Source organism: Maylandia zebra, linkage group LG9, assembly GCF_041146795.1.
Source record: "Maylandia zebra isolate NMK-2024a linkage group LG9, Mzebra_GT3a, whole genome shotgun sequence".
NCBI classification, from domain to species: Eukaryota; Metazoa; Chordata; class Actinopteri; order Cichliformes; family Cichlidae; genus Maylandia; species Maylandia zebra.
Genome location: NC_135175.1, coordinates 36,831,669 through 36,856,668, shown reverse-complemented (window position 1 = coordinate 36,856,668; position 25,000 = coordinate 36,831,669). Strand labels below are relative to the sequence as shown.

Here is a 25,000-nt window from a genome sequence, read left to right as displayed (position 1 = left end):
AATAACCAATCACAGCTCAGATCTGTGTTTAATAACCAATCACAGCTGCAGTCACGCTGCACGCAAAGACACACTCAGAGCTCACATGACACAAACTCTGTGATTGGTCAGTCACAGTAACGTGGACGGTGTGAAAACCGAACTTTTACTCATCCAATGGTGTCACGTGCTGCTGGCGTGACAGTGATGTGCACATGCACGCAGGACGTGGACGCCGAGGCCTCCAAAGGCGCCATCTCGAGGCTGAACAGGTGGAGACGTCACAACGCGCTGCACTCAGAGTGCTTCAGTAAAAGAACGTCAGTTAGCTTCAGGTAAAGATGGGTATGAAGAAAAGTGCAGCTTTAATCCCCTGGCCTCACATGATGGAAGTGGGCGTGGCTCCAGCAGCAGCAGCAGAGCGGGCACTAGCCATGGCGCTCCTGAACGCTGAGCTTTGGCAAAACAGAGTTTAACCTGAGATTGAGAACACACACCTGAAGACCTGTCTGTGGTCTGGATTAAATACTCAGGGCGCTCTGTGGTGACAATAACCCGACTGAGAATCTCTAAACATCGGTAAAACACCAAACCCAGCGAGCAGCTGGCGTCGCTGAGTGTCCTGCTTCTGATTCGTCTGTTTCTGAGCGTCTAAACAAAGTCTGTGAACATCTGATCCTGGTTTCTCGAGGCTTTGATGGAACGCAGGTGTTTACAGGAAGTGGCAAGCAGGCAATTTACAGGACGCCCGTTTCACCAGCTAAAGGTTAAAGTTCACCACATCAGCACTGATCCTCTGCGTGGGAGGAGCTAAGGAGCTGGACTCGTTGTTTCCATCCAGTAGTCGCGTGTCGTGCTTCTATTCTCACTTGGAGGGACAATAAAGTGAAATGAAAGCAGCAGAGAAGTTACAGATGTGGCTCTCGGCGCTGCGACGGCTCCGCTTGGATCGGTAATTTGCTAAAACTGTCGCATCACGTGCGCCGGCTCTTAGTACCAAATAAAAGAGGGCTGTAAAACGATTCCAGCAGTTTCAAACACGAAGAAAATAAAACCCCGGCGAGGCCAACACTCATACTTCTGTTGTTTTAACAAAGTGCTTTTGTGGCCTGTTTCTCATTTTCAGCCCTCGTCTGAAGCACATTTCTCTCCGGGGAACGTAAAAATTTGAGCTAATTTCAAGTCGCAGTGCTGTCCTGTGGCTGAGCCTGCCTGTCAGTCTGGGTTCCCAGGCCAGTTTATTTATACCGAGAGCAGATAAGCAGCCCGGTCTGACAGACAAACGCCAGCGAGACTCTAGCACAGCGCCGCTTACAGAAAACGCCGCCGTCTGACGTGACCGTCGACTGCAACACCAACATGCAGACAGCTTCAAACCCGCCAGAGTCCTGCTGCTTCTTCTCAGCTCTAACGTCATCCACCATCAGACGAGCTGACGGATGCACAGCAGCTGGGCGTGTCCGTGTGAAAACATCGATCCAAACCTTTCATTTCAGAGGAACACCGGAGCAGGACGAATCTGCTCAGTGTCAGCTGACAGGTCGCACACAGACGACCTTTAAAGATGTCGTTACTCGGACGTTACTGAGCTTTAACCAACAGATATCTGTGTGCCTTCAAAGGGCAAAGGTGAGTTATCCTGGTGTCTTAAACAGAAAGCTCATTAATGCTGAGAGCAGATTCAGCTGATGCTCTCAGTTTCCACACGGGATAAATTGACAGCTCAAACTTTTCCTGGACTCGAGACGAATGAAACCAGTCACGCAGAAGAAGCTGGTTTTTATCTGCCTGTCTCTTTATCTCTGCAGGAAAAGTCTTATCTCAACTGTTAAGGTAACAACTTCCCTTTAACGTCACAACACATGAACAACATTTAAGAGTGCTCCTGCTCTGAGCCACACTGGGAGCCTCCCAGTGCTGCCAGTCTCACTCTGAGCCTCTGATGTGGTAAATATAAACCCGATTGTTTCTCTGTGCGGTTCATCCGGGGACAAATGCCGAGGCTCACACAGATTCCTCCTCTCTTTCCCACTCATTCCTCCCCTGGTCCTCCCTCTCTGCCTAAACTCTCCAATTCCTCCCAATGGAGCCACACAGCAGAGAGAGGACAACGAGGAGAGGTCTCACTCTCATGCTGTACTCACTGTCTTCTAAACACAGCCACACCTGGGATCAGAGACCCAGAATAAACACGGCCTACGCTGGAAACCAGTCAGCTGATCTGCTTACTTCAAATCTAGTGGCCAGTTTTCAGGGTTTCCAAGTATCTAAAGCACATATCTGGACTAGTTCTTCCTGTTCTGACCACTTATGAAAGTCTGTGAAGGCAGAGCTGTAATTTCAGTGGCTTTGCTTTTGTTTAGCAAACAAAGTCGACCAGAACCTGGACAACAAGATGGAACCAGACAGTCGTTGGTAACTAGAGATGGCACGATACCACTTTTTTTATGTCTGATACCGATATCATAAATTTGGATATCTGCCGATACCGATATGAATCCGATATAGTGTTTTTTAATCAACACAACTGTTTTTTAAATATCTTGCTGCATTTTGTATAAGTTCATACTCAAGTTTAAAACAACAACTACACTAAAGCTATTCTGTTATACCTGTATGCAAAAAAAATATTTCATAGTTCAGCAATACTGATCAATCTAATAAACTTAAACCTACACCATCCTCCCTATTCTGGTATTTTAAAGAGTACTTAGCATAAATATTAAGCAACCTAACTAATAGGGTTCCAACTCCCAGCAACAACAAAAATAAATAAATAAAAAATAGGGAACCACCCCTCACGCTCCACCTCATGATGCTTAATCGACGTAATCAACCTTAATTTGATGCAGTGTAAAAAAAAAAAATGCACAGAAATCAATTATTTTTCAAGAAATATTAAATAGATTCAACATCTTTCTTCAACAAAATTGCAGACTGCACAGATGGTACCTTCCCAAAGGAAAAAGTACTATAGCTTACTAGGGTATATATATTAGACTTAATAGTTACTATATACAGTAATTGACTTCTATTCATTTTACATCAGATTAAAACTTTGGGTGTCAGATAATTATTTATTAAAAGCTCGACATTTTAAATGAGAATAAGAAAGAAAAGTATGTCTTTGTGCCCCCTTTTCCCTGTTAATGCCCTATCGGCCCCCCTGGCTAAACTTTGCTAGATCCGCCCCTGCACAGTTACCAGCGTCAGCTACGTAGAAAAAGATCCTCGAGTAGAAAGTAATATTAAATACATTCTAACAACAGCTGATCAAGCTTAAACGTGCTGCTGTTGTTCAGCCGCTGGTTTCCTCTTTCTGGTGCAAAGTGGGCCAAAAACAAACAAGAGAGACGATCAGCTGATCATTTAAGCAGTTTCATGATTGAAGTAGCAGCCGGAGAGGCAGTCGCTCCATATATCGTTTGTTAAGCTTAACGCAGGAATGCTTTACAAACATTCAGAGATGGACTTACACACTTGCTTTACTTCTCTCGGGATAACTTTGTCGGAGATGAAATGCCGGGTTGCTAGCGAAGCTCCACATGCTATCCAGACCACCGACAGGTCCTGCATGCCACAGCCGCTCTATCACGTGATGCATACTGCTCCGACGTGCTAACGTTCTGAGGTGAGTTACGGTGTGTTGCAAGTTTTGTGAGGTGCTTTCGTGATATTTAATGGATCGGATTACATTTTTTATTTTTCTCCGATATCCGATCCAGTAATTTAGGTCAGTATCGGACCGATACCCATACGTAATATCGGATCGGTCCATCTCTATTGGTAACTGAAAGTTTACAGACCATCAAGATGCATGTGGTGGTTCAGTGGAACTAGAATATCTGCAAGAGAGCTGGAGGTCTAACAGGGTTAACTTCCAAAAACTGATTAAGGCACCAGAGGAGGGTCTACGGCTGGTCTATGATTACTCTATAGCTGGTCTGTAGCTGGTCTATGGTTACTCTATAGCTGGTCTGTAGCTGGTCTATGGTTACTCTATAGCTGGTCTGTAGCTGGTCTGTAGCTGGTCTATGGTTACTCTATAGCTGGTCTGTAGCTGGTCTATGGTTACTCTATAGCTGGTCTGTAGCTGGTCTATGGTTACTCTATAGCTGGTCTGTAGCTGGTCTATGGTTACTCTATAGCTGGTCTGTAGCTGGTCTGTAGCTGGTCTATGGTTACTCTATAGCTGGTCTGTAGCTGGTCTATGGTTACTCTATAGCTGGTCTGTAGCTGGTCTATGGTTACTCTATAGCTGGTCTGTAGCTGGTCTGTAGCTGGTCTATGGTTACTCTATAGCTGGTCTGTAGCTGGTCTATGGTTACTCTATAGCTGGTCTGTAGCTGGTCTATGGTTACTCTATAGCTGGTCTGTAGCTGGTCTATGGTTACTCTATAGCTGGTCTGTAGCTGGTCTGTAGCTGGTCTATGGTTACTCTATATCTGGTCTATAGCTGGTCTATGGTTACTCTATATCTGGTCTGTAGCTGGTCTATGGTTACTCTGTAGCTGGTCTGTAGCTGGTCTATGGTTACTCTATATCTGGTCTATAGCTGGTCTATGGTTACTCTATATCTGGTCTGTAGCTGGTCTATGGTTACTCTATAGCTGGTCTGTAGCTGGTCTATGGTTATTCTATAGCTGGTCTGTAGCTGGTCTATGGTTACTCTATAGCTGGTCTGTAGCTGGTCTATGGTTACTCTATAGCTGGTCTGTAGCTGGTCTGTAGCTGGTCTATGGTTACTCTATAGCTGGTCTGTAGCTGGTCTGTAGCTGGTCTATGGTTACTCTATAGCTGGTCTGTAGCTGGTCTGTAGCTGGTCTATGGTTACTCTATAGCTGGTCTGTAGCTGGTCTGTAGCTGGTCTATGGTTACTCTATATCTGGTCTATAGCTGGTCTATGGTTACTCTATATCTGGTCTGTAGCTGGTCTATGGTTACTCTGTAGCTGGTCTGTAGCTGGTCTGTAGCTGGTCTATGGTTACTCTATAGCTGGTCTGTAGCTGGTCTATGGTTACTCTATAGCTGGTCTGTAGCTGGTCTATGGTTACTCTATAGCTGGTCTGTAGCTGGTCTGTAGCTGGTCTATGGTTACTCTATAGCTGGTCTGTAGCTGGTCTGTAGCTGGTCTATGGTTACTCTGTAGCTGGTCTGTAGCTGGTCTGTAGCTGGTCTGTAGCTGGTCTATGGTTACTCTGTAGCTGGTCTGTAGCTGGTCTGTGGTTACTCTATATCTGGTCTATAGCTGGTCTGTAGCTGGTCTGTAGCTGGTCTATGGTTACTCTATAGCTGGTCTGTAGCTGGTCTATGGTTACTCTATAGCTGGTCTATAGCTGGTCTGTGGTTACTCTATATCTGGTCTATAGCTGGTCTGTAGCTGGTCTGTAGCTGGTCTGTGGTTACTCTATAGCTGGTCTGTAGCTGGTCTATGGTTACTCTATAGCTGGTCTATAGCTGGTCTGTGGTTACTCTATAGCTGGTCTATAGCTGGTCTGTGGTTACTCTATAGCTGGTCTGTAGCTGGTCTATGGTTACTCTATATCTGGTCTGTAGCTGGTCTATGGTTACTCTATATCTGGTCTATAGCTGGTCTGTGGTTGATTAATGGTTGAGATCAGGGCTGAGTTTCTTTAGTCTGATACTGAAGATCAGAGCGTGTCACCTCTTTGGTGTCACAGTTGAGAGGTTTTCAATGTTGGTGTCCCAAAAGTTCTCACCCTAACCATCCACCAGCTCAACGCTGGCTTTGTGGATGGTGGGAAGTTGATGGTTTCTGATCAATAATTGTGGATACGGGTCTGGAGCATCTTCTGGGTCTCTTCACTCATTTGAGTGTCTTTGCACGGCTAGTCTGGACCTGTTTACTACAGAGTGATGCATCTCTGCAGACACACAGCATCTCAGATACACATCAAAGCAGCCAAAGATGAGGCGACAATGGCCTCAGACCAGCGGCGGCCTTGTGGCTGTAAACACGCCGTTAACACGCTAAAGCTGCGTCACGCTAAGATCTTGATGGACAGAGAGGAAAGATGAGGAGCAGAGGTGGAGAAGATGAAAAGATGGATTGAAAATAACACAAAGAATGGATAAACAGAGAAAAAGAAGAAGACGGAAAAAAAGAATTATTGCCAAGAAAAGATGAGAGAGAAGGAGCAAGATCAAACGAGGAGCAACGGGAAGAGAAAAATGGGAGTGAGAGAAAGGAAAACAGAGAAAGTAGTTTCTTTTCATATCTTACAGATGTTTTTGTCCTATCAGCCGCTTCTATTCACTGCTTCCTCTCAGTTGTTGCAGGTCACTGAACCTGAAGCTGAGCTCATCTCACGGATGCTAGTTTGAATCCCCAGACAGAGGCGGCCACCAGAATAGACCAACAATGACCGGTTTATTCTGTCTGCCACAGTGGCGAAGGCTAGATGGAGGTTAGAGGGGGCAGCAGAGAGCGAGAGGGGGAGGCGAAAGTGGATTGAGGAATGTCGCTAATGATGTGTTCAATTAAGTTCAATTAGCCTAATTGTCCTCTGTGTGTGGGGAGAAGAGGGGGGAAGACAAACAGAGCGGGCTTATGGAAGGACAAGGCCGGACAGATGGATATTGTGTCTGAGCTGCTAAACGGAGGTTGACACTTGGTCTCCGCCAAGAATCCAGTTGTCCCTCTGCTTCTCTGCTTGTCATCTCCGTCGCCCAAAATAATTACCGAGGTCCCTGAATGCCTCACTTAGTCCTGACAAAGCACAAGACTGGCAGGGTGAAAAGTATTCTCATGGCGGATCAAGTAACATCTTAGAAAAACAACAAGGGTTTATCAGATCAGGGGGAAGTGTCTGCTGACGGTGTCCTCGAGGCTTAAAATAAGGTTGCACACACAAGACTGGAACAGTCATCCAAGGACTGGTACTGGACGGACTGGAGTCAACCATGATGCCGGCTGTTTTATTTAACATGTACATGTTCCCAAAGTGAATTCTGGGAGTGTTTTCACTGGTGGTGGCTCCACAGACTCGAGTTTCACCCAAACTGCTCAGCGACCGCTAAAACCGGTTGGAAAACCGGGCACATTTCATCGTATGATAAGCCTCATCCTTTGTTTGGGCCAATATGGTAATGGCACAAAGTTCTGAGACTTCCTGTGCAAAACACACACCCACAGTGTCTGTGGGAAAATAACGATGGAAGAACCAGTGCTATCACAGAGGGGGTGGAGGTGGGGGTGGATGGATGGGCGGGTCTCCTGCTTTGTTTTGATCCAAACTCTGAACTTTACCAAGTAAAAAGCTAAAACGTCAAACTTGAGCCACAGCGCCGCCACATCAGGGTGGAGGGTATCGCACCGTTCTAACTTCACTATTAAAGTCAAGAAAACCCAAGCAGGTGATTAGGTAGAGGATCATCAGGGGGTCCTTTTGTCCCTCTGTGGGGGGAAACTCCCACAGGGCTTAAATCTGGGACTCCCCACCATGTGACCCTAGAACTGAAGAAGCTTCTCGGATGAGAGGTGAAACGTCTTCAAGCAACTTAAAGAAGTCCAGACGCTTTTCTTTCCAAGCTCCTTAGACTACGATGACCTGGACGACTGAGAACCCAAACAGTACTGAAAGTGCTCGACACGCCGGCATGGTGAGAGCTGTGAGCTTTTATTTAACTGGAAATATTCTCTGTCTGACATGAAGAGGTAAAGAAAATGTAAATCTGAAGAATGCACATTTGCAGGCACTTCCACAGCTTCACTCTGTAGCACTGAAACACGACTTCAGTATGACTCGTGCAGAATAAAGATGTGTGAGTGTAAAACAGAAAATCAGTATACGTGTAGAAGCCAGCGTCACTGCATCGGCTCAGTGTTTCCAGCAGCACACAGGTAAGAAACCAGCAGATACTAACTTTGATTCATTCAATGGATGCAAACAAACAAAGAGAGCTTATGCAGTCATTCTGCCCCCTGCTGGCTGACACATGTGCTAACGTGGCTGCAAACTGGTGCTAAAATATTAAGAGCAGACTGCTGAGGTACATTTAATGATTCAGAGCATGAAGGGGAAACTGCTCTTACTTTAAATGGACGCCCGGCCGGTTTGTGGGGTGATTTCTTTTGTGAATGAAGTTCACACTGAGCGTTTACTGTTTTCTGCCTGTAATCTGAATTAGCGTCCTCAGTGCTGTGAGATTTCAGCAAGGCCGTTGATTTGCCTTGAACGCTGCCTTCAGTCGCTGCCAGCAGGAGCGTAGCGACGGCCGAGGGGCCATAAATCTGAGCCTGAGGAGAATCATGGCGCACAGAGCTCTGAAATGTGGCTGTAATGCATAATGAGGGTTAAGCGTGCTGCAGGCGGCGTCTTCCTGAGACTCTGAGCACAGCAAAGGTTTCGGCCGGTTGATTTTATTGCAACGCCGGCGACGTGGAGCTGTCTGACAGCTGATCGTGATTGGCTGTTTCAAACTCTACGAACGAGATCAAACTCCGTGTTTTCCTTTCAATAAAAGCTGCTCCTCTCTGCCTGTTTGCACAGATCCACTTCATAAAATTCTTTTCCATCTGCTGTTCCAGACTCTCGCCTACAGAAACTCCAGAGGAGGAAGAACACGTCACAGTCCCGCCCACACCGCTCGACTGACAGGTGAGCCGATCGAGGGCTTCAGATTTGCTTCTACATCTATAAACCCCACCTCTGTGGCCGACCTAAGAGAGTTCAGAGTGACCAGAATCAACCTGGAAACACGGAAACACACAGGAAGCAGGAAGAACACTGGAGTCACCAGGCTTTCCCCGAAACCTGGAGACGCCAGCGAGCGCCGCGACGAGAGCAGGCGAAGCGGGACCTGCAGCAGGTCTGAAGGTCAAAGGTGACGCGCAGAGGAAGAACGCAGTTAACACCTGATCCCCCCCCCCCATGCACACACACTGTCTCCTGCTCTTTGTTGCTACTGTCTGTCAGAAACTCATTACAGCCCTGTTACCACTTTAAGAGGTGCACGCACACACACACACACACACACACACACACACACACACACACACACTCACACACACACACACACACACACACACGCACACACACACTCACACACACTCACACACACACACACACTCTCTCTGTAATCACCTCCTGCTGTTGTCAGAGAATACCTCATTATGTACTTACAGTCAGAGCTTCGTGTGTCACTGCCTGTGTGTGTGTGTGTGTGTGTGTGTGTGTGTGTGTGTGTGTGTGTGTGTGTTGGAGGGGAGTGGAGGTGTTTGACTGAGTGAGTACGCAGGTGGAATTAAGCAGGTGGACACACACACACACACACACACACACACACACACACACACTTCCTGTCTCGTGTTGATGTCACACTCACCGGGCTCGGCGAAGGTGATGATCTCCGTCGTCTCCTGAACATCGCCGCCGTCTCCCGCCACCGATGGTGCTGCTGCCCCTCCTCCTCTTCCTCGGCTTCCCCTCCCTCTCACCTCCTCCTCCCCCTCGATCTGCACGCTGCCGTCCTCCGCCACTCGCCCCACGTGGAGCTTGCGCAGGGCGTTGAGGAGCGCGGCGCGCGGCACGGGCCGGGTGATGTTGGGTCGGGCCTGGAGGTGCAGCATGTTGAGGATGTGCCTCTTCACCGCCTCCACCACGTCTTGCTGAGCCGCCTCATCTTCATCTTGCTCGTGCCCCCTCGCCATGCCATCCCCCGCTGTGACCCCTTCGTTCCTCCGCATCCTGGCCAGGGCGCAGGAGGGGCAGTGGGAGTCGGCGTCTGGCTGGTGGTGAGGGTGGACGGTCAGGGAAAGCGGCTGGAGCCCGGGCCCCGCCGGGTCCGAGGCGGAAACGCTGCTCTGCACCTGGACCAGGAGCAGGAGGGTCCAGCTGAGCAAGGGCAACAGCGACATGACGGCAGGAGATTCAGTGATGCTGCCGGGTGCTCAAACACAGCCGAGGAGACGAAGAAGAGTCGAGTTTGGTAGAAAAGTGAAGAAAAACTGAGTCCTGGATGAAGAAGAAGAGTGTTTGAGATTCACCTTCCTCCTCCTCTGCTCGCTCTCTCACGTTCTCTCTCAGAAGTTTGGAAGCTGCAAAGTTGAGCTCAGCTCACAGTCCACCTGTGAAACGGAGGAAAAAAAGCTGTAAAGAAACCAGACACAAAAAAGAGAAGAACACACAACGCCGGCAGAGAAAATGAGTAATCCGTGTCTTTTTTGTCAGGGACAGATGGCTGAAAAATGTGGAGGCGTCACAAGAAAGAAAGAAAGAAAAACAAGAAAACAAGAAAAAGGAGAAAAAGTCTCAGATGTGATGAATGGATGATGAAGTCTGCAGGAGGATCCTGGTTCCCGGGGTGAAGTCGCCGCACAGAGTGTGCGTCTGTGTGTGTCTGTGTGCGTCTGTGTGCGTCTGTGTGTGTCTGTGTGTGTCAGAGAGGCAGTTGGACTAAGTTAAGACGGGAGTTCCTCGCTCTCCTTTACCTCGTTCTCTCTCTCTCTGTGGTGAATGCCTTCCCTCGCTCACCAGTTGAATGGTTTTAGCGGAGTGGGCTGGACTCTCTCTCTCTCGCTCGTCTTTCTTTCCCTCCCTCTGCTTCTCTCTCCTCTCGCTCGCCCTGGCAGCCTCCCACCATAATTATATCTCCCTCCTTCCCTCCCTCTCTCTCCTTCACTCCAGTCTCCTCCCATCCTCCTCTGTGACTCATACCACTCTAACTTTTACCTTCTCCCTCCTCCCTCCTCCCTCCCTCCCTCTGTTTGGCTGTTAATGGAGCAAAGCTGGTATTCCTTTATCCCTCCCTCCCTCCCCTCCTCCCACGGTCGGCTGTGAATGAGTTGCATGTCGAGGGGAAAATTCTTGGATGAAGTGGGTTTGTGCTATGACTCCTGTCCATCTGTTACCCGTTTGACTGTCTATCAGTCTGTCTGACACTCTACAGCTACAGTCAACATGGCATCACGGTTCATGACTGTGCCGTCTCGTCCCGTGGCGGGCAAAGCGGCGGGGATTCCTTTACCCTCAAGGCACAGATACGGGCACAGTAACCAAGAGGCGGTGGGCTTCACGTGCCCCGCCATCGGCTGACAGTGGTGGAGGTCTGCAGGCGTGACAGAAGAGCCTCAGTGATGAAGAAAAACGAACAAACCTAAAGTTTCAGTCAGCGGGTGGAATGGGGGGGTGGGGGGGGTGGGGGACGCTGACAAACCCAAAGTGGAAAGTTTGAAGGACACGGATGAAAGCAGTCTCTGATTCTGCTGCTGTGATGGAGGTGATCTGAGGACGCCGTCACAGAGAAATAACCACCAACGTGTTTCATGGTTTCTATCTAAACGGTTTCTTCAGGAACCCCAGGGTTCATTGTAGCCACAGCCACCCTGGCTGCCGGACACTGGCAGTAGGCAACGGGTGAAGTGTCTTACCCAAGGACACAACAACCGAGACTGACCAAGCCGGGGCTCGAACCGGCAACCTTCCAATTACAGGGCGAACTCCCAACTCATGAGCCACGATCGCCCCCAAGATGCTGTGTCCCGCGTTCTAGCATAAACCTGAGTTTCTGATGTGATTTTGATAGCAGCTAATAGGTTCTTGGACGGTCCTGCTGGACCTTTCACCAGGGATTTGAAAAAGCTGCTGATTTGTAGCCGAGTTTCAGGAGCAAACGAGTCTCAGATTTAATTTCAGTCGCCTCAGAAAATAAAGAAGGGTTTTCAACTGGGTATGGTGCCAGTCCAGCACAAACGTAACAGGGCTCTAATCTCGGGGGATTCTAGCTGTTAGATTTTAACAAGAGAGTCCCAAAGATCACTGAGAGGTTTGGGGGTTTCTCTGCAGTGCCACAGAGGGATTAGACATGACATTTGGAGGATCCCCTCTCGATGGAAGGTTTCAAAGTCATTTTGGGAGAAATTAAAGGGGTGGGGTAGAGGATTAGTGCCACGTGTTTCAAAGGTCTGAGCAGGTTCAGGTTATTAAGGTCTATTTAAAGGCTGGTGCCGATGCTCGAGCTGCCAATAGCAGAAACTGACGAATTCTCATGTTTGCTTCCTTTCCTTTCCTTCCCAGATCCATCCTAACCAGTTCCAGGTTTAGTACATGTTCCCATGAAGCTGCTGGTTTGCTTGACAAACTGTTTGCGTCATCATCATCATCATCACTGTGTCTTACTTGGAAACAGCACCAACAGGATGGTGATCAGCACAGTTTGTCATCACGTTTCTTTCACTGAGACATCAAAGCTCTGAGCGGCATCAGGAGAGCAAACAATGACGAGCTCACATTAACTGAAGAACCTTTTTAAAGTCTTCAGTCAGATCTCGCCTCATCTACCAAAGGCCTGGGTTTGGTTCATGTCACCGAGACACAACCCTGGGCCGGTTTCCTGAGAGCTGGTTGTGTTTTGGTGGTTTAGAGTTCTTAAACTGTTGTGATAGAGGTCCAGGGTGTGCCCTTCATGCCCCGCGGCAGCTGTAATGGGCTCCAGCTGATGAGCAGTTGATGGATGGTTTAGGTTCAGTTAATCTCTCTCATCCAAAAGTCTTTAATGCCAAAATATCCCGAAGCTCCTGAAACTTTGCAGTTTTTAGCGTGTGGCTGAAATAAAACCTAACTTTAACCCTGAGAAGCTAAAGACTGTGACAGGGCAGGAAGGTTTCCGCAGGGCGGACAGGAAGTCCCTAACATGGACGCTTTGGTTTAACAGGTGAACCAAAGGGATCTGAGTAGTTTTAAAGATGTATTAACACCAGTGTAACAATCAGAACTCAACAGCAGGAGTTGTGCTGTAGCTATTTCCCATTACACCACCTCTGCACCCCCTTCCCTCCACCTCGTGGCTGCAGAAACCAGAGAGCAGAGTCAGCTGTGACTGTAGAGGAAGCAGGGACGACGCGGCGTTACACACCGAAGCTAATCAGATGTCTGGGATTCTCCCCGCGCTGCTGTGACATCATCACTGCGGGGGTAAGTGTGAGTCGATGTGTTCATGTTTTTGTAAAGGCCGTCCAGCTCATGCCTGTGTGAGCTCAGTGCTCGCCGAGCGGCCTAACAAAGCCTCTGCAGCGTGTGGAGCGTGCACGGACGTGTCTGCGCCGCTGCTTCTTTAAATAACTCCAACCAGCTGTGAGTCACGAACCTGCCGCACCGCCAGCAGCACGCTGATACACCTCGCCCCCGGGCACGAAAAACAGCAACCAAAACAACCACAGCAGCTGGAAAAGTATGAGGGAGTGATGTCATCTGCCGACCATCGCATGACCTCATCTGTTCAGAGTCATTCAGAGTTATGAAGCGTGTCTGAGTTTGGGGGAATGCCCTCTGACGATGAAGCCGCCATCATCCTCACACAGACCCTGATTTCATTCTGCTGCGGGAAGCCGACGTGTTCAGGGTGAACACGCCACGACAGACGTGTCCAGGCTGCTGGTTTGATCTTTGCTGACCTTTGAACTCTGACTCACTCTAAATGAGCTCCTGGTGTGTTTCTGTGTGGCGAGGACGTGATGGGCAGGTGAGCGGAGGCTGGTGCTCCGTCACCCCGAATGCAGATGGAACTGCTCCATCTAGTGGACGTCAGCTCTCAGCACCGTGACCTCAGAGCAGCCTCACGTCTTCATCACTCTTCTTCTTCGTTTCCTGTTTCAGGTCTTTGTCGGTCCTGCTGTCTCGTTATTCACAGGGATTTTCATGCCCACCTCTGTCACCTCAGCATTCAAAGAGGGATGTGAATCTCTCAGGATTTTTATGTCATTTGTACAGTTTGAGTTTATAATCTTCTAATAGAACCGTGGACAGTTTAAAGCGGTGACTTGGTTACATATTAAAGGGTTTTTAATGAGTTCTAGAATTTTTCATGAGTACAGATAATAATGAGAGTTTGTAAAGGTGAGCCAAAGCTCAGGTGGGGCTTTGAGATTATCCAATGGGGTTCCAGAAAGCATTCCTAATGTTTTGACTGTTGAAGGATGAGCCAGGTAGTCCAACAAAGGATTAAAGACGATCTAAAGGGGCGTTAAAGGGCTGGTTTGGAGGGACCGAATGATGAGAGCTTTCATTTCATTCGTCCTGTGTTGGTTTCACAGTTCGTCAGTTCTGAATTCTTGATTTCAAAGAATAAGAAAAAGATTTTATGAGATTGTTGGCGGTGAATTCATCACTGGTGATGATTCGATTCTGTATTTTTATATTTTTAGCCAAAGAAAGGTGTTTCTAAAGGACAACATTTTGTTTGAGGGTCGAACGTTTCTGAAGGTTAACTGTTGCTCAGTTTAAGACGAGCAGATGAGTTCTTGATGGTTTCACTGGTTTTTAAAGGTGGAACCAAAGGCTCTGCAGGGGCCTCCCACAGGCCTGACTGACAGTGACGATGCTAACATGCTAACATTAGCCCATTAGCTGTAATGTGCAGCAGAGGCGGGAATGTCAGTATGAGTGTGTGGCTTACAGTTTATTTACAGGCTGCATTCCACTCACACACACACACACACACACAGACACACACACACACACACACACACACACACACACACACACACACACACACACACACAGAGGGGATTTCTCCATCATACTTATTATGTGTGTGTGTGTGTGTGTGTCTGTGTGTGTGTGTGTGTGTGTGTGTGTGTGTGTGTGTGTGTGTGTGTGTGTGTGTGTGTGTGTGTCATGCAGATGTCCGGGTGTGTCTGCTTTGTGTTTGTGTAGGTGGGAAAACTGCAGCAGCATTTTTCCCTGATGTGATTATTTTCTCTTAACAGCTTACTCACCAATCAGAGAAGAGGAAGGTGATGATGTCACCCTGATGACAGGTAGGATCAGAGAGGTGAAGAAGGACACGGGCTGAGCAGAGCGGCCAAACAGGAAACACAAAACCAGTTTGGGACCCGCTGAAGGTCGTTTATATCGGCACACTCTGAGCCGGATGACTTTACTCTGTCGTGTTCTCACCGAGCGAACTGAGCTCAGCCTGATCCTGATCAGACCTGGACCCGGCTCAGACCTGGACCCGGCTCAGACCTGGACCCTCGAACAGCCTCTTAAAGATCCACCAAAGAAACTCAGAGCTGTTCTCTGAGGTCCTGACGATGATAGTTACACCAGCACACACACACACACACACACTTTTCCCTCCTCTTCATCTTGAAGGCTTCGTGTGTGTTTTCATGTATCTGACATTTTCCAGAGTCAGACCTCTGACACCTCAGAGGATGTGCGGTGATTCATGCACACACACACACACACACACACACACACACACACACACACACACACACACACACACACACACATCAAAGATGGTGTCCTAAGCTGTGAACCGGGCCCTCTGACCGGCTCGCTCCACAAACACTGACTTTCTCTCTCTCCCTGTTAGTCAGTCAGGGTCTCTCGCCCTGAATGCCCCGGCGGTTCCTGTCGCCGTGTCAGACTCCACACATCTGGCACCAAACCAGCACCTTACAGAGCGCCGGACAGCTTCCATGTTTGTGCAGCTGGAGCTTCTGAGCGTGGTGTGTTTGGGGGGTGGAGGATGATCATAGGTATGTATAGATGATCCTTACTTCCTGCTGTGTCGCTGCAGCCGATGGAGGCTGATGTCTGACCTGGACCTCCTGGGTACACGCCGGCTCATGACCTGATGCTCATTTATGCCCTCTCACTCTGATTATGACGCCTGATAACCTTCAGGTAACGCTGTCACCAGAGCATCTTTCCATCAGCTCTTCTTCAAAGGCACTGAGGCCGTTACTTTTATATGCTTCATATTCCCCATTCCAGATGTTTTCAGAGACAGCTGTCCCTCGGGCCGAGCAGATGTTGCTCCTGAGCCTGTGGACATGGGTGAGCACTAATGAGGCCTTCACAGATGTTTGCGTCAACCTACAACGCTTCAGGATGAGCATCTCTCTTCAGGATGGCCGTAGCTCCGTGCACATGACTCCGTGTGCGTGATTGTTTTTCAGAGTTTCTCGGCCCACCGGTCTCCTCTCTGAGGAAGAGGAGCTGGGTCAAACACCTTTCTCAGAAACCTGCTGGATGTGACTCCATGATCAATCTGTGAGAAACTGCAGCGTCACGCGTGATTAATGCGAGCGGTAGATTTCCAGCATATGAAGCAACTCGAGTGGAGCAGCGCTTTGGCTTTTTAAGGGCATGCTGCTCTGTGTGCGAGCCTCTCTGTGGAGACGTGGTGACTAATGTAAACACGGCTGTGAATACTGGGGAAAACCTCCAGTTCCAGCAAACTGCGTCGCCTCCTCGGGCGTTCACGGGATCAGACGCTTGCCCGCGCTCGTCGTTCATCTCTCCGATGCTTTCAGCTCAGTGTAAACAGCAGAAACACTGCTGTGAAATATGAATGAGGGGATGAACTTAGCATCAATAAATCAGCGTGAAGTCCTTGTTGTGTATGTCGAAAGTAAAAACAGGCCCATTAAAGAGTCTCTCGAGTCTGAGGTGAAGTTACACCAGCAGGACTTCTTCACGTCAGAGTGGTGTCAGGAAGTCCACGAGCCCGCGGATAAAAGCTGTTTGCTGTGTTTCTGCCACTTTGATAACAATGAAAACACGCCGGCGTGTAAACACACGTCGGCCCGGATGAGCGTTCGCTCCGGCGACGACCATCTCGCCGTCTCTGAAGGCCGAGGCTGCGACGAGCTCCTTCGGTTCAGACGAGTTTCTAAAGTGGAACCACGCAACTGTCAGAGAAGCTGTTATTACCATAGAGCTCCTCCCAAACCATCATCGCCATTCTACCCAGTCTGGTCCTTATGCTCTGTACCTCAAACCCAAGCAGCTGATGACCCTCTGCTCCATGCAAGCCCTCAGCTCCTCACACAGGTCACAGTTATCTGACGTCCAGGCTCCGTCAGACGTCCAGGCTCCGTCAGACGTCCAGGCTCCGTCAGACGTCCAGGCTCCGTCAGACGTCCAGGCTCCGTCAGACGTCCAGGCTCCCTCAGACGTCCAGGCTCCGTCAGACGTCCAGGCTCCGTCAGACGTCCAGGCTCCCTCAGACGTCCAGGCTCCGTCAGACGTCCAGGCTCCCTCAGACGTCCAGGCTCCGTCAGACGTCCAGGCTCCGTCAGACGTCCAGGCTCCCTCAGACGTCCAGGCTCCGTCAGACGTCCAGGCTCCCTCAGACGTCCAGGCTCCGTCAGACGTCCAGGCTCCGTCAGACGTCCAGGCTCCCTCAGACGTCCAGGCTCCGTCAGACGTCCAGGCTCCGTCTGACGTCCAGGCAGTGAGTCCACATGAACTCCAATGATAAAGTAAAGAATTTCTCCTTTCATAACTATACGGGACAGAATGAACTCACCTGTCTGTATTATTAGGGGCGTGGCCTGTTTGACTGGCAGGTGGCGCTAGGTTCAGCTAACTGGTCCCTGAACTGGATTTTTCACCTGCTGGCAGCAGGAAGCAATGTCAGTTGGGGGGGCGGGGCTGTCATGTGATTGGCTGTTTGCCAGATGCTGCTGGTATATGCTCACGGCTGACCTCGTGAACCAAACAGGAAGGGAGCGCTGAGACACCTGAGCTGAACGGCAGCGTGTGAAAGTGCTTCAGAGTCCAGCTGCTCAGCAACTATTTTTTCCCAGGCTGCCTCGGAGAGCTCTGAGAAGCCTCTGACTGGCTTTCTCACAGAATTTAAATGTTTTTGAAAAACAAGATAAAGACGTCGTGGCGATGGGCGGACCTGGAAACCCGCCTGACCTCTGCAAACACCTCCGACTCCGCTCCTTCTTGGTCTTTAACCGGCCGGACCTCTCCCTGCTGTTTGGACGGCAGCAGCGGAAGAGTCAAAGGTCGTGGTTTTCCCAGTGCAGCTTCGTCACCATCCTGCCGCCCACCTTGGCGGAGGTCTCTGGCCACGCCCACTGTGACTCTGCAGCTCGTATTTGTACAGCTAACATAACGATCCTCATCAGTGTCGAGTGCGTGACTACACTCTTCCTCTCAGAGCTGAAGCACTTCTCAGAAACAGCGCTGAGGCTGAGAAAGCAGCTGACCGCAGCGCCAATTTAGGCCAAACCGCCGTATGTGATCTGTCCAAACATGACAGCGAGCGGGGGAACATGCGAGGAACTGGGAGGGCGGAGAAGGGAAAGACAAACTGTAGTTAGGAAACCATGAGGAGAATGATGTGGTTTCACAGCTGGGCACTCACACTGTGTGGGAACACAGAGGCTGCCTCTGTCTCCGCGCTACAAGCTCTCACAGGGAAAAGGTCACAGGTTTGATCCCCAGCTCCTGTGCACATTTGACCTGCAGCTGGCAGCATCTGGACTCAGCCTGCCTCAGAGCAGGAGAACGTGTGAGGACGTGTTTCTGTTCTCTACCTTTGTGTCCTCTCTGACATCACTGAGGCCCAGCTCTGATGTCACACCCATGTGACCGTCTGTGATTTTAGGTCATCATACCAAACACGGGCCCCGGAGGCCGAGGTGGTGAAAATGGGCTGAAGGGGTTTCAGCGTGTCGGGACTCAGAATCAGCCCGAGCTCAGCCATGTGGGAGGAGCTTAGAGAGGAGCTGCTGCTCCTTCACGGGCACCTCAGGTGTTCCAGGCTTGTCCAACAGGGTGGAGCAGACACAGGTGATCCCCAGAATAACTGGAGGTGGTGGCGGGGCAGAGGGAGGACATCTGTGTGAGGCTGCTGTCACAGAAACCCGGGTCAGCGGACGACCTTTGCTTGTTTTTGTTGTTTTTAGGGGCAGCGGGGTATTTAACATTCACACACATCGGTATCAGCAGAGAGCCAATCAGCTGCAAACAGGTGAGCATGTTGGTCCATTATCTGGGGAGGAGTGGGAGGAGCCAGAGGAGGTAATGGCGTTGGTGAAAAAGTCACAAACGTTTGAAAAGCTGACGTGAAGCCTGTCTTTTATTTTGAAAGGGTTTCTGTGCCAGCATCAACGTTTTGGCGGGATGACAGGAAAGAGGCGGGAACAGCAGGTTACCCCCCCCCTCCACCCCACTGGTGTTTGCTTCACCCCTCACAGAGCGCTGACTCACTGCAGGTACATCCACCTGATGTCAGCCGCCATCGATCGCCCGTCCTCACCTGTCAGCTCCCTCACATCTGCTCGCTCGCCCCTCCCCCTGTGATTCTCTGTGTTTTGGTCGTCTGCCTCCTTTCCTTCGGTCTTTTTCTCTCACTCACAGCGTTTCTCTCTGTTTGCTTTCACTCTCTTTCTCTCTGCTTCATTCTTTCCATCATCCCTGAACTTTCTCTCCTGCTTTGTGCTCAACACCTCAAAGACTAAGGAACTGGTTGTGGACTTCGGGAGGTCCAGAGAAGGTCCACTGCCGGTTCAGATAGAGGGGGAGGAGGTGGAGGTGGTCAACAAGTACAAGTATCAGACGCCACCTCTCTGGGGACACCTCAGGCCCTCCAAGGTTTGGAGGCCTATCTCCCCCTACCACCACTTCCCCTGCCGGTGGCGGACTCCCTCAGGTGTCGGTGTGTTGGTGGTTCTTTGTGTCTGGGGGTGGGCGTCCGGGTACACACCGGCTCACTCCTTGGCGGCCGCTTGTCGGGGCCTGGGGCTCGCTCGGGCCCCTTTGGAGGTGGGGTGCCCCCGGCCTCTCGGCCTAGGGCTCGGTCACTCAGGCACAGCTGGGGGCCGGCGGAGCTCACGGGCGCGTCACTGCAACTCCCCCTGACTTCTGCTCCGCGGCTGCTGGGCGAGCCCTCATCTGGGACTCTCCTCAGCTCTTTCTGGGACAGTGGCGCGGCTGCCCCTCTGTTGGTCTTCCATGGTCTCTTGTGTTCTGGGGGCCTCTGGATGTCTGGAGTTTTGATCTCCTCCATACCCGCTTCACACCCTGGAGGACGGGGCTGTGGCCCCCCCACACTCCCTAGCAGATCATTACATGGAGAAACCTTTGGAATGCAAGCATGCTGATCCACACAGGTATGCACACATGGGTATTCACAGACGCGGACTAAAGCTTTCTTGGCTGCTACCTCAAAGCACACTGTGCGCTGTCTATCTTGCGTGCTGCACAATATCGTTTATTATTTAGTAAATATTGATATCTATGACTAGCTAGTTTATTGTGATGGTGCTTTGTTTTCTCTATTATTATGTTGCTCTTTGTTGTTTGCTGTCTCCTCTGTTTGTTTTTTTTGTTTGTTTTTTTTTTTTTTTTTCTCCATACAGGTGACCCAGGAGTTTTTTTTTTTTTTCTCTCTCTTCCCCCCCCTTCTCACCGTCTCTTCTCCCCTTTGGTTTTCTTTCTTTCTCTCCCCCTCTCTCTCTCATTCATTCCCCCTGTCCTATTTATTAAAAAAAAAAAAAAAAAAAAAAAAAAAAGACAAAGGATGAACTGAAGCTCTGCCATCACGTAATGTCGCATACTGCTGTTTCTGATGTCATTTAGAAAAAAAAAAAAAAAAAAAAAAAAAAAAAGTACAAGTACCTCGGGCTGTGGGTGGACAATAAACTGGACTGGTCATGCAACACAGAGCACCTGTATAAAAAAGCCCAAAGCCGACTGTACTTCCTCAGGAGGCTGAGGTCTTTTAACATCTGCAGGAAGCTCCTGAGGATGTTTTACCAGTCGGTGGTTGCTGGAGTACTTTTCTATGCTGTGGTGTGCTGGGGGAGCAGCACAGCCAAGAAGGACTCATCCAGGCTGGAGAAACTGATCAGGAGGGCTGGCTCTGTGGTCGGCATGAAGCTGGACACTCTGGTGACAGTGGCAGAGAAAAGGACATTAAAGAAACTGATGGACATTATGAACAATGCTGGGCATCCTCTGCACACGGCCATTAACAACCAGAAGAGTCTGTTCAGTGACAGGTTGCTTCTCCCAAAGACAAGAACTAACAGACTTAAAAACTCCTTTGTCCCACACGCCATCAAACTGTTTAACTCCTCTCTGGAGGGGAGAGGGAGGGGAAACAGGAGGACAAAGGAGGGGGGAACAACTAAGCTGTAGTGCCTCTGCACCTCACTGTGCAATACCTTTTGTGCAATACTTTTGTAAATAGTCAACAGACTCAATACTTGAAATGTGCAATTCACTTGTATTTTTATTTTTTATTCCTATTTATTCTATTTATCCCCTTTGTATATTTTATTTATATTGTCTCTGTATTATATATGTGTGTGTGTGTGTGTGTGTGTGTGTGTGTGTGTGTGTGTGTGTGTGTGTGTGTGTGTGTGTGTATATATATATATATATAATATTCTGTAACTCTGTAACTTCTGTCGGTGCTGTGCTTTTTTGGAAATCGAATTTCCCAGAGGAACCCACCCGAGGGATTAATAAAGTTCTATCTAATCTAATCTAATCTAATCTCTCTTTTGTCTCTTTCCTCGCTCACACATCTGCAGTGATGATCGAGAGCGAGCGCTTCGTCAGATCTCGTGAAGTTTCTGAAGCTCTTTCTGTCGCTTTATGCATCATCGCTGCCCGGAGAGAGGCAGAGTGTTACTGTTTGACTTTTCTTTCTCTGAACAGTTCTGAGTGCTTTATGTGATCCTGACACACACTGATGCAGCCAGCGATCTGATAACAGCACACACACTTAAACACGTCTCCCTGTCGTTATGAGGACCCTTGGTGATGCCCTGAATCCAAACCTCTGACTCGGTGCACCGCTGGGATTTTTCCACTCTTTGAATGGGAATGCCACATAAAGCGTCTCATCCGGCCTGTCAGTTCACAGCTTTAGACTTTCAAAGGTTTTCACTGCAGAATTTGCTGCTTCCTGTTTGGTCAAGTCTGTGGTAACATTGCAAATGTAACCTGAAAATGGCCACAAGCAGAAATGCTGCTCATTAGAAGTCGTGCAGCATCATGCATCTGCAGGAGCCTGCTGCTGTCTTACTGTGGTCAGCAGCAACAATCTCAGAGCTTTCCTCACATTACTGTGTTAGAGCCCTCCTCTTTGAACTTTGACCTCTGCCAGTTTGCAAAGTGCAAAGAGATGCAGTCAAACGTGTGTTCGGCTAATATGGAAATCATTTGATTAGGAATGTTTTCTGCACGATTACGTTTTTTAAAAAAATAAATAAAGATAACATGAACATAAATAAGTTAAATAAATGTCCTGAGATCCAGCAAAAAATGAAATCATGAAGAAAAACAGGACAGTTTTAGACATTCAGTTTTACTTATTTAACAGTCACCTCAAGGTGGTTATACAGAGATGAGTCCACTGTCAGAGGCCATAAGAAGATCATTTGTAACCTTCACTAAAGCTGTTTCTGTGCTGTGATGAGCTCTGAAACCTGACTGAAACTCTTCAAATAAACCTCTGCAGATGATCTGTTAGCTGTTTGACAACTACTCTTTCAAGGATGTTTGATATGAAGGAAGGTTGGAGATTGGCCTGTAATTAAACCTTTTCCTGTGTGACTGGCACTCATATATTCATCCATATGTATCAATCAGGACTGAAAAGGTCAAAGGTCAGAGCAGAAGTGTTTGGAGATGGTATAGATGTGAGCTGAGCTGACTGCAGGTGTGTGCCGTGTCCAAACATCTGCTTCGAGCTCCTAATCCTGCTAATCATCTGAGCTCAGCCCTCCGGGTGCTCTCGCATTCCTTCTTAAACAGTTTCACTCGCAGATAAAAAACGAGGCGAGCTGCTCTCTGAGGCTTTGCAGGGGAAGCCAGAGTTCATTACGAAGAAGTCAGCCTGTCGTTTTTCCACAGCGCCTTTCCATCAGCCCAGCCGTGAGTTTCCCCTCGCTCTCTGCCGGCACCACGGCTCTCAGACGCTTTCAGTAAAGTCCAACTCATCTAAATAGCTGCTCACCACAGTCTTTCTGCCTGCAGCACGAGGCGTCCTGCTCATTTGTTTAAAGACGCAGAGAGGCCTCAGATTATGTTTTCCTAACAAGTGACCTTTGTGGTTCAACAAAATCTCAGGTTTCTCTCAGCACCAAAGCGGGTGGGACACCGTCCACCGTGGGACACTAACAATGAGATCCTGTAAACACAGACACGGTTCTGGGAAGGAAATAAATAAAGGACAATTTGAAGAGTGAGAATGTTTGGAAAGTTTAAACAAATGTGATTAGTGAGGACGTCTGTGTCACGGCCTGATCGTCTGACGAAGCGTGGACATTTGGACAGCGAGGACTTTTCACATGTAAGGACGCGTCTCAGAGGCAGAGCGCTGACCTGCTGTGCTGGATGCAGCAGGTCAGCATGAACGTGGATTTCACTGCTGAGATTCAGTTTCACCAAATCACAACATTAGTCTGCAGAGGTCGGCTTTGCACAGTTCCAGGAAGGTGCTCCACCCTCTTCCTGAACATGAATCCAAGTAGTCCTGATCCTGGTCCTGGTCCTGGTCCTGGTCCTGTGCTGGATGCTCATATTTAATAATGGCCAAAGTTTCTATTGATGAGCTCAGCATGAGCACAACGCTCCTGGGCTAAACACTCTGTTTATCACCATTTTTTTTTCTACTCTGGGACATTATCATGACATCCCTCATCTGGGTCTCAGGTGCAAGCCCCACCCACCTGTCCTAATCAGTAGAAGTTGTCTTGCAGGGGGAGGAGCTTGTATCAGACAGAGGAAGGACTGAGGGGCTGCAGGGCGGTACAGTATCAGATAAAGAGGGATTATTCTGAACTGTGAATCATGCAAAGCTGCTCTGTGAGAATACATGAAGAAAAGACGGAGCAGCACAGGTCCTCTGAAAACATCTCTGACCAGTGCTGTTCGCACCACATGACCCTTCACGAGTCAGGAAGCCTTCAGCGTGCAGCCTTCACTCACGCTGCACTGACGTGTCTCATCCCCCCGACAGCTCCACCCACAGCACCTTTTCAGGTCACAGGTGTATGACGGTGCAAACGTGGGTGTTAGACGTGCAGCTGTGTGAAGTTCACAAACTTTCATCTGTAGGTCGGCATGTTGGAAAGTTACAAATGTTTCAGGTGTTTTTGTCACAGGTGCCTTCTTTCGATTATGACATCATGTCCTCTCTTCCTGTCTCTGTCAGACAGACAGGATGTGACACGTGACCACCACGTGTCAGTGCTGCCTGTAGTGTGTCACAGTGTGTTACATGAAGCTGCTCCCCGTGTTAGTGGGTCTGTGAGGGAGTCACAGTGAGTTATATTCATGATCCCACCATCAGGACCCAGCACACACTTCCTGCTCAGTGATTTCATCACTGAGCACCTGCACAGCTGCACACCTGCACAGCTGCACACCTGCACAGCTGCACACCTGCACAGCTGCACAGCTGCACAGCTGCAGGCGGGGAATAACTCACCTGCTGCATTAACTGATGGGTTCATTCACACGAAGTCAAATCTGCTTCTTCATGCTTGGAGTCACGAATTCATCCAAAAACACTGTTTTGATTATTGCTGATGGAGGGATCAGAGTCACCACAGTTGCAACATGAACATGTTTTCTTAAACCTTTTACTCAAAGGAACATCGATAAAGCAGTAATGAGCTGCTGTAGTTCTTTTCCCTGCCAGGTGTGGCTGTGACGCTGGTCTCTGTCACTCTGCTTTGACCCTTTACTCGACCTTTCCAGGTGATCCTGCACAAACTGAGCCGTGACTTTGAACGCTCGGGTCCTTGCGGACGCTCATGGTGTGTTTGTGCGACATGAGGCAGACAGGTTATTTAAAAGAGGCGTTTCTGTTTGTGGGACCTCAGCCTGTCGTCGCCTCTAATTGCTGCTTTGCACAAACAGCCTTTGTTGGAAACGTCACATCGTGCCCAGTGTTTGGTTTCTCTGTTTAACGTCTCGTCCTATTTATACTGCGTGCACTTCAGAGCGGCGAGCACGTGCGCCGTCCGTCCTGCAGAGACTCTTTAGCTCTCTGCGCCTGTTTAACGACCGCCTGCTGAAAGATTCCTCCTCACATGTAATCTGAGACGTGTTTGTAATATGATGAAGCTTTCCATCTCTTGATGATTTTATGTAACACGTATGAAACATTTTCCTCCTTTACAGTTTGTTTATGAGCATCGTCGACCACAGAGACCAGAGACAAAGTAACCACGGCGAGGCCGCACTCCTCCATCATCAAAGCTTTTCAAACAGCCCCATACAGATGC

At 49.1% G+C, this 25,000-nt stretch overlaps 1 protein-coding gene across 2 annotated transcripts in view; it reads right to left on the bottom strand.

Annotated features, from left to right (window-relative positions):
• inhbaa (inhibin subunit beta Aa) overlaps window positions 1-10,635 on the bottom strand; it is a 19,730-nt gene extending 9,095 nt beyond the window's left edge. Inside the window, exons 1-2 of one of the 2 annotated variants that reach the window (XM_004570752.5) lie at window positions 10,433-10,635; window positions 9,328-10,069 (exon numbers count right to left, since the gene is read on the bottom strand). In XM_004570752.5, coding sequence (XP_004570809.1) covers window positions 9,328-9,859 — 532 coding nt within the window. In that variant the 5' untranslated portion in view covers window positions 9,860-10,069; window positions 10,433-10,635. The other variant, XM_076888657.1, reaches the window with a different exon arrangement.
• Between the last annotated feature and the right edge of the window lie 14,365 nt (window positions 10,636-25,000).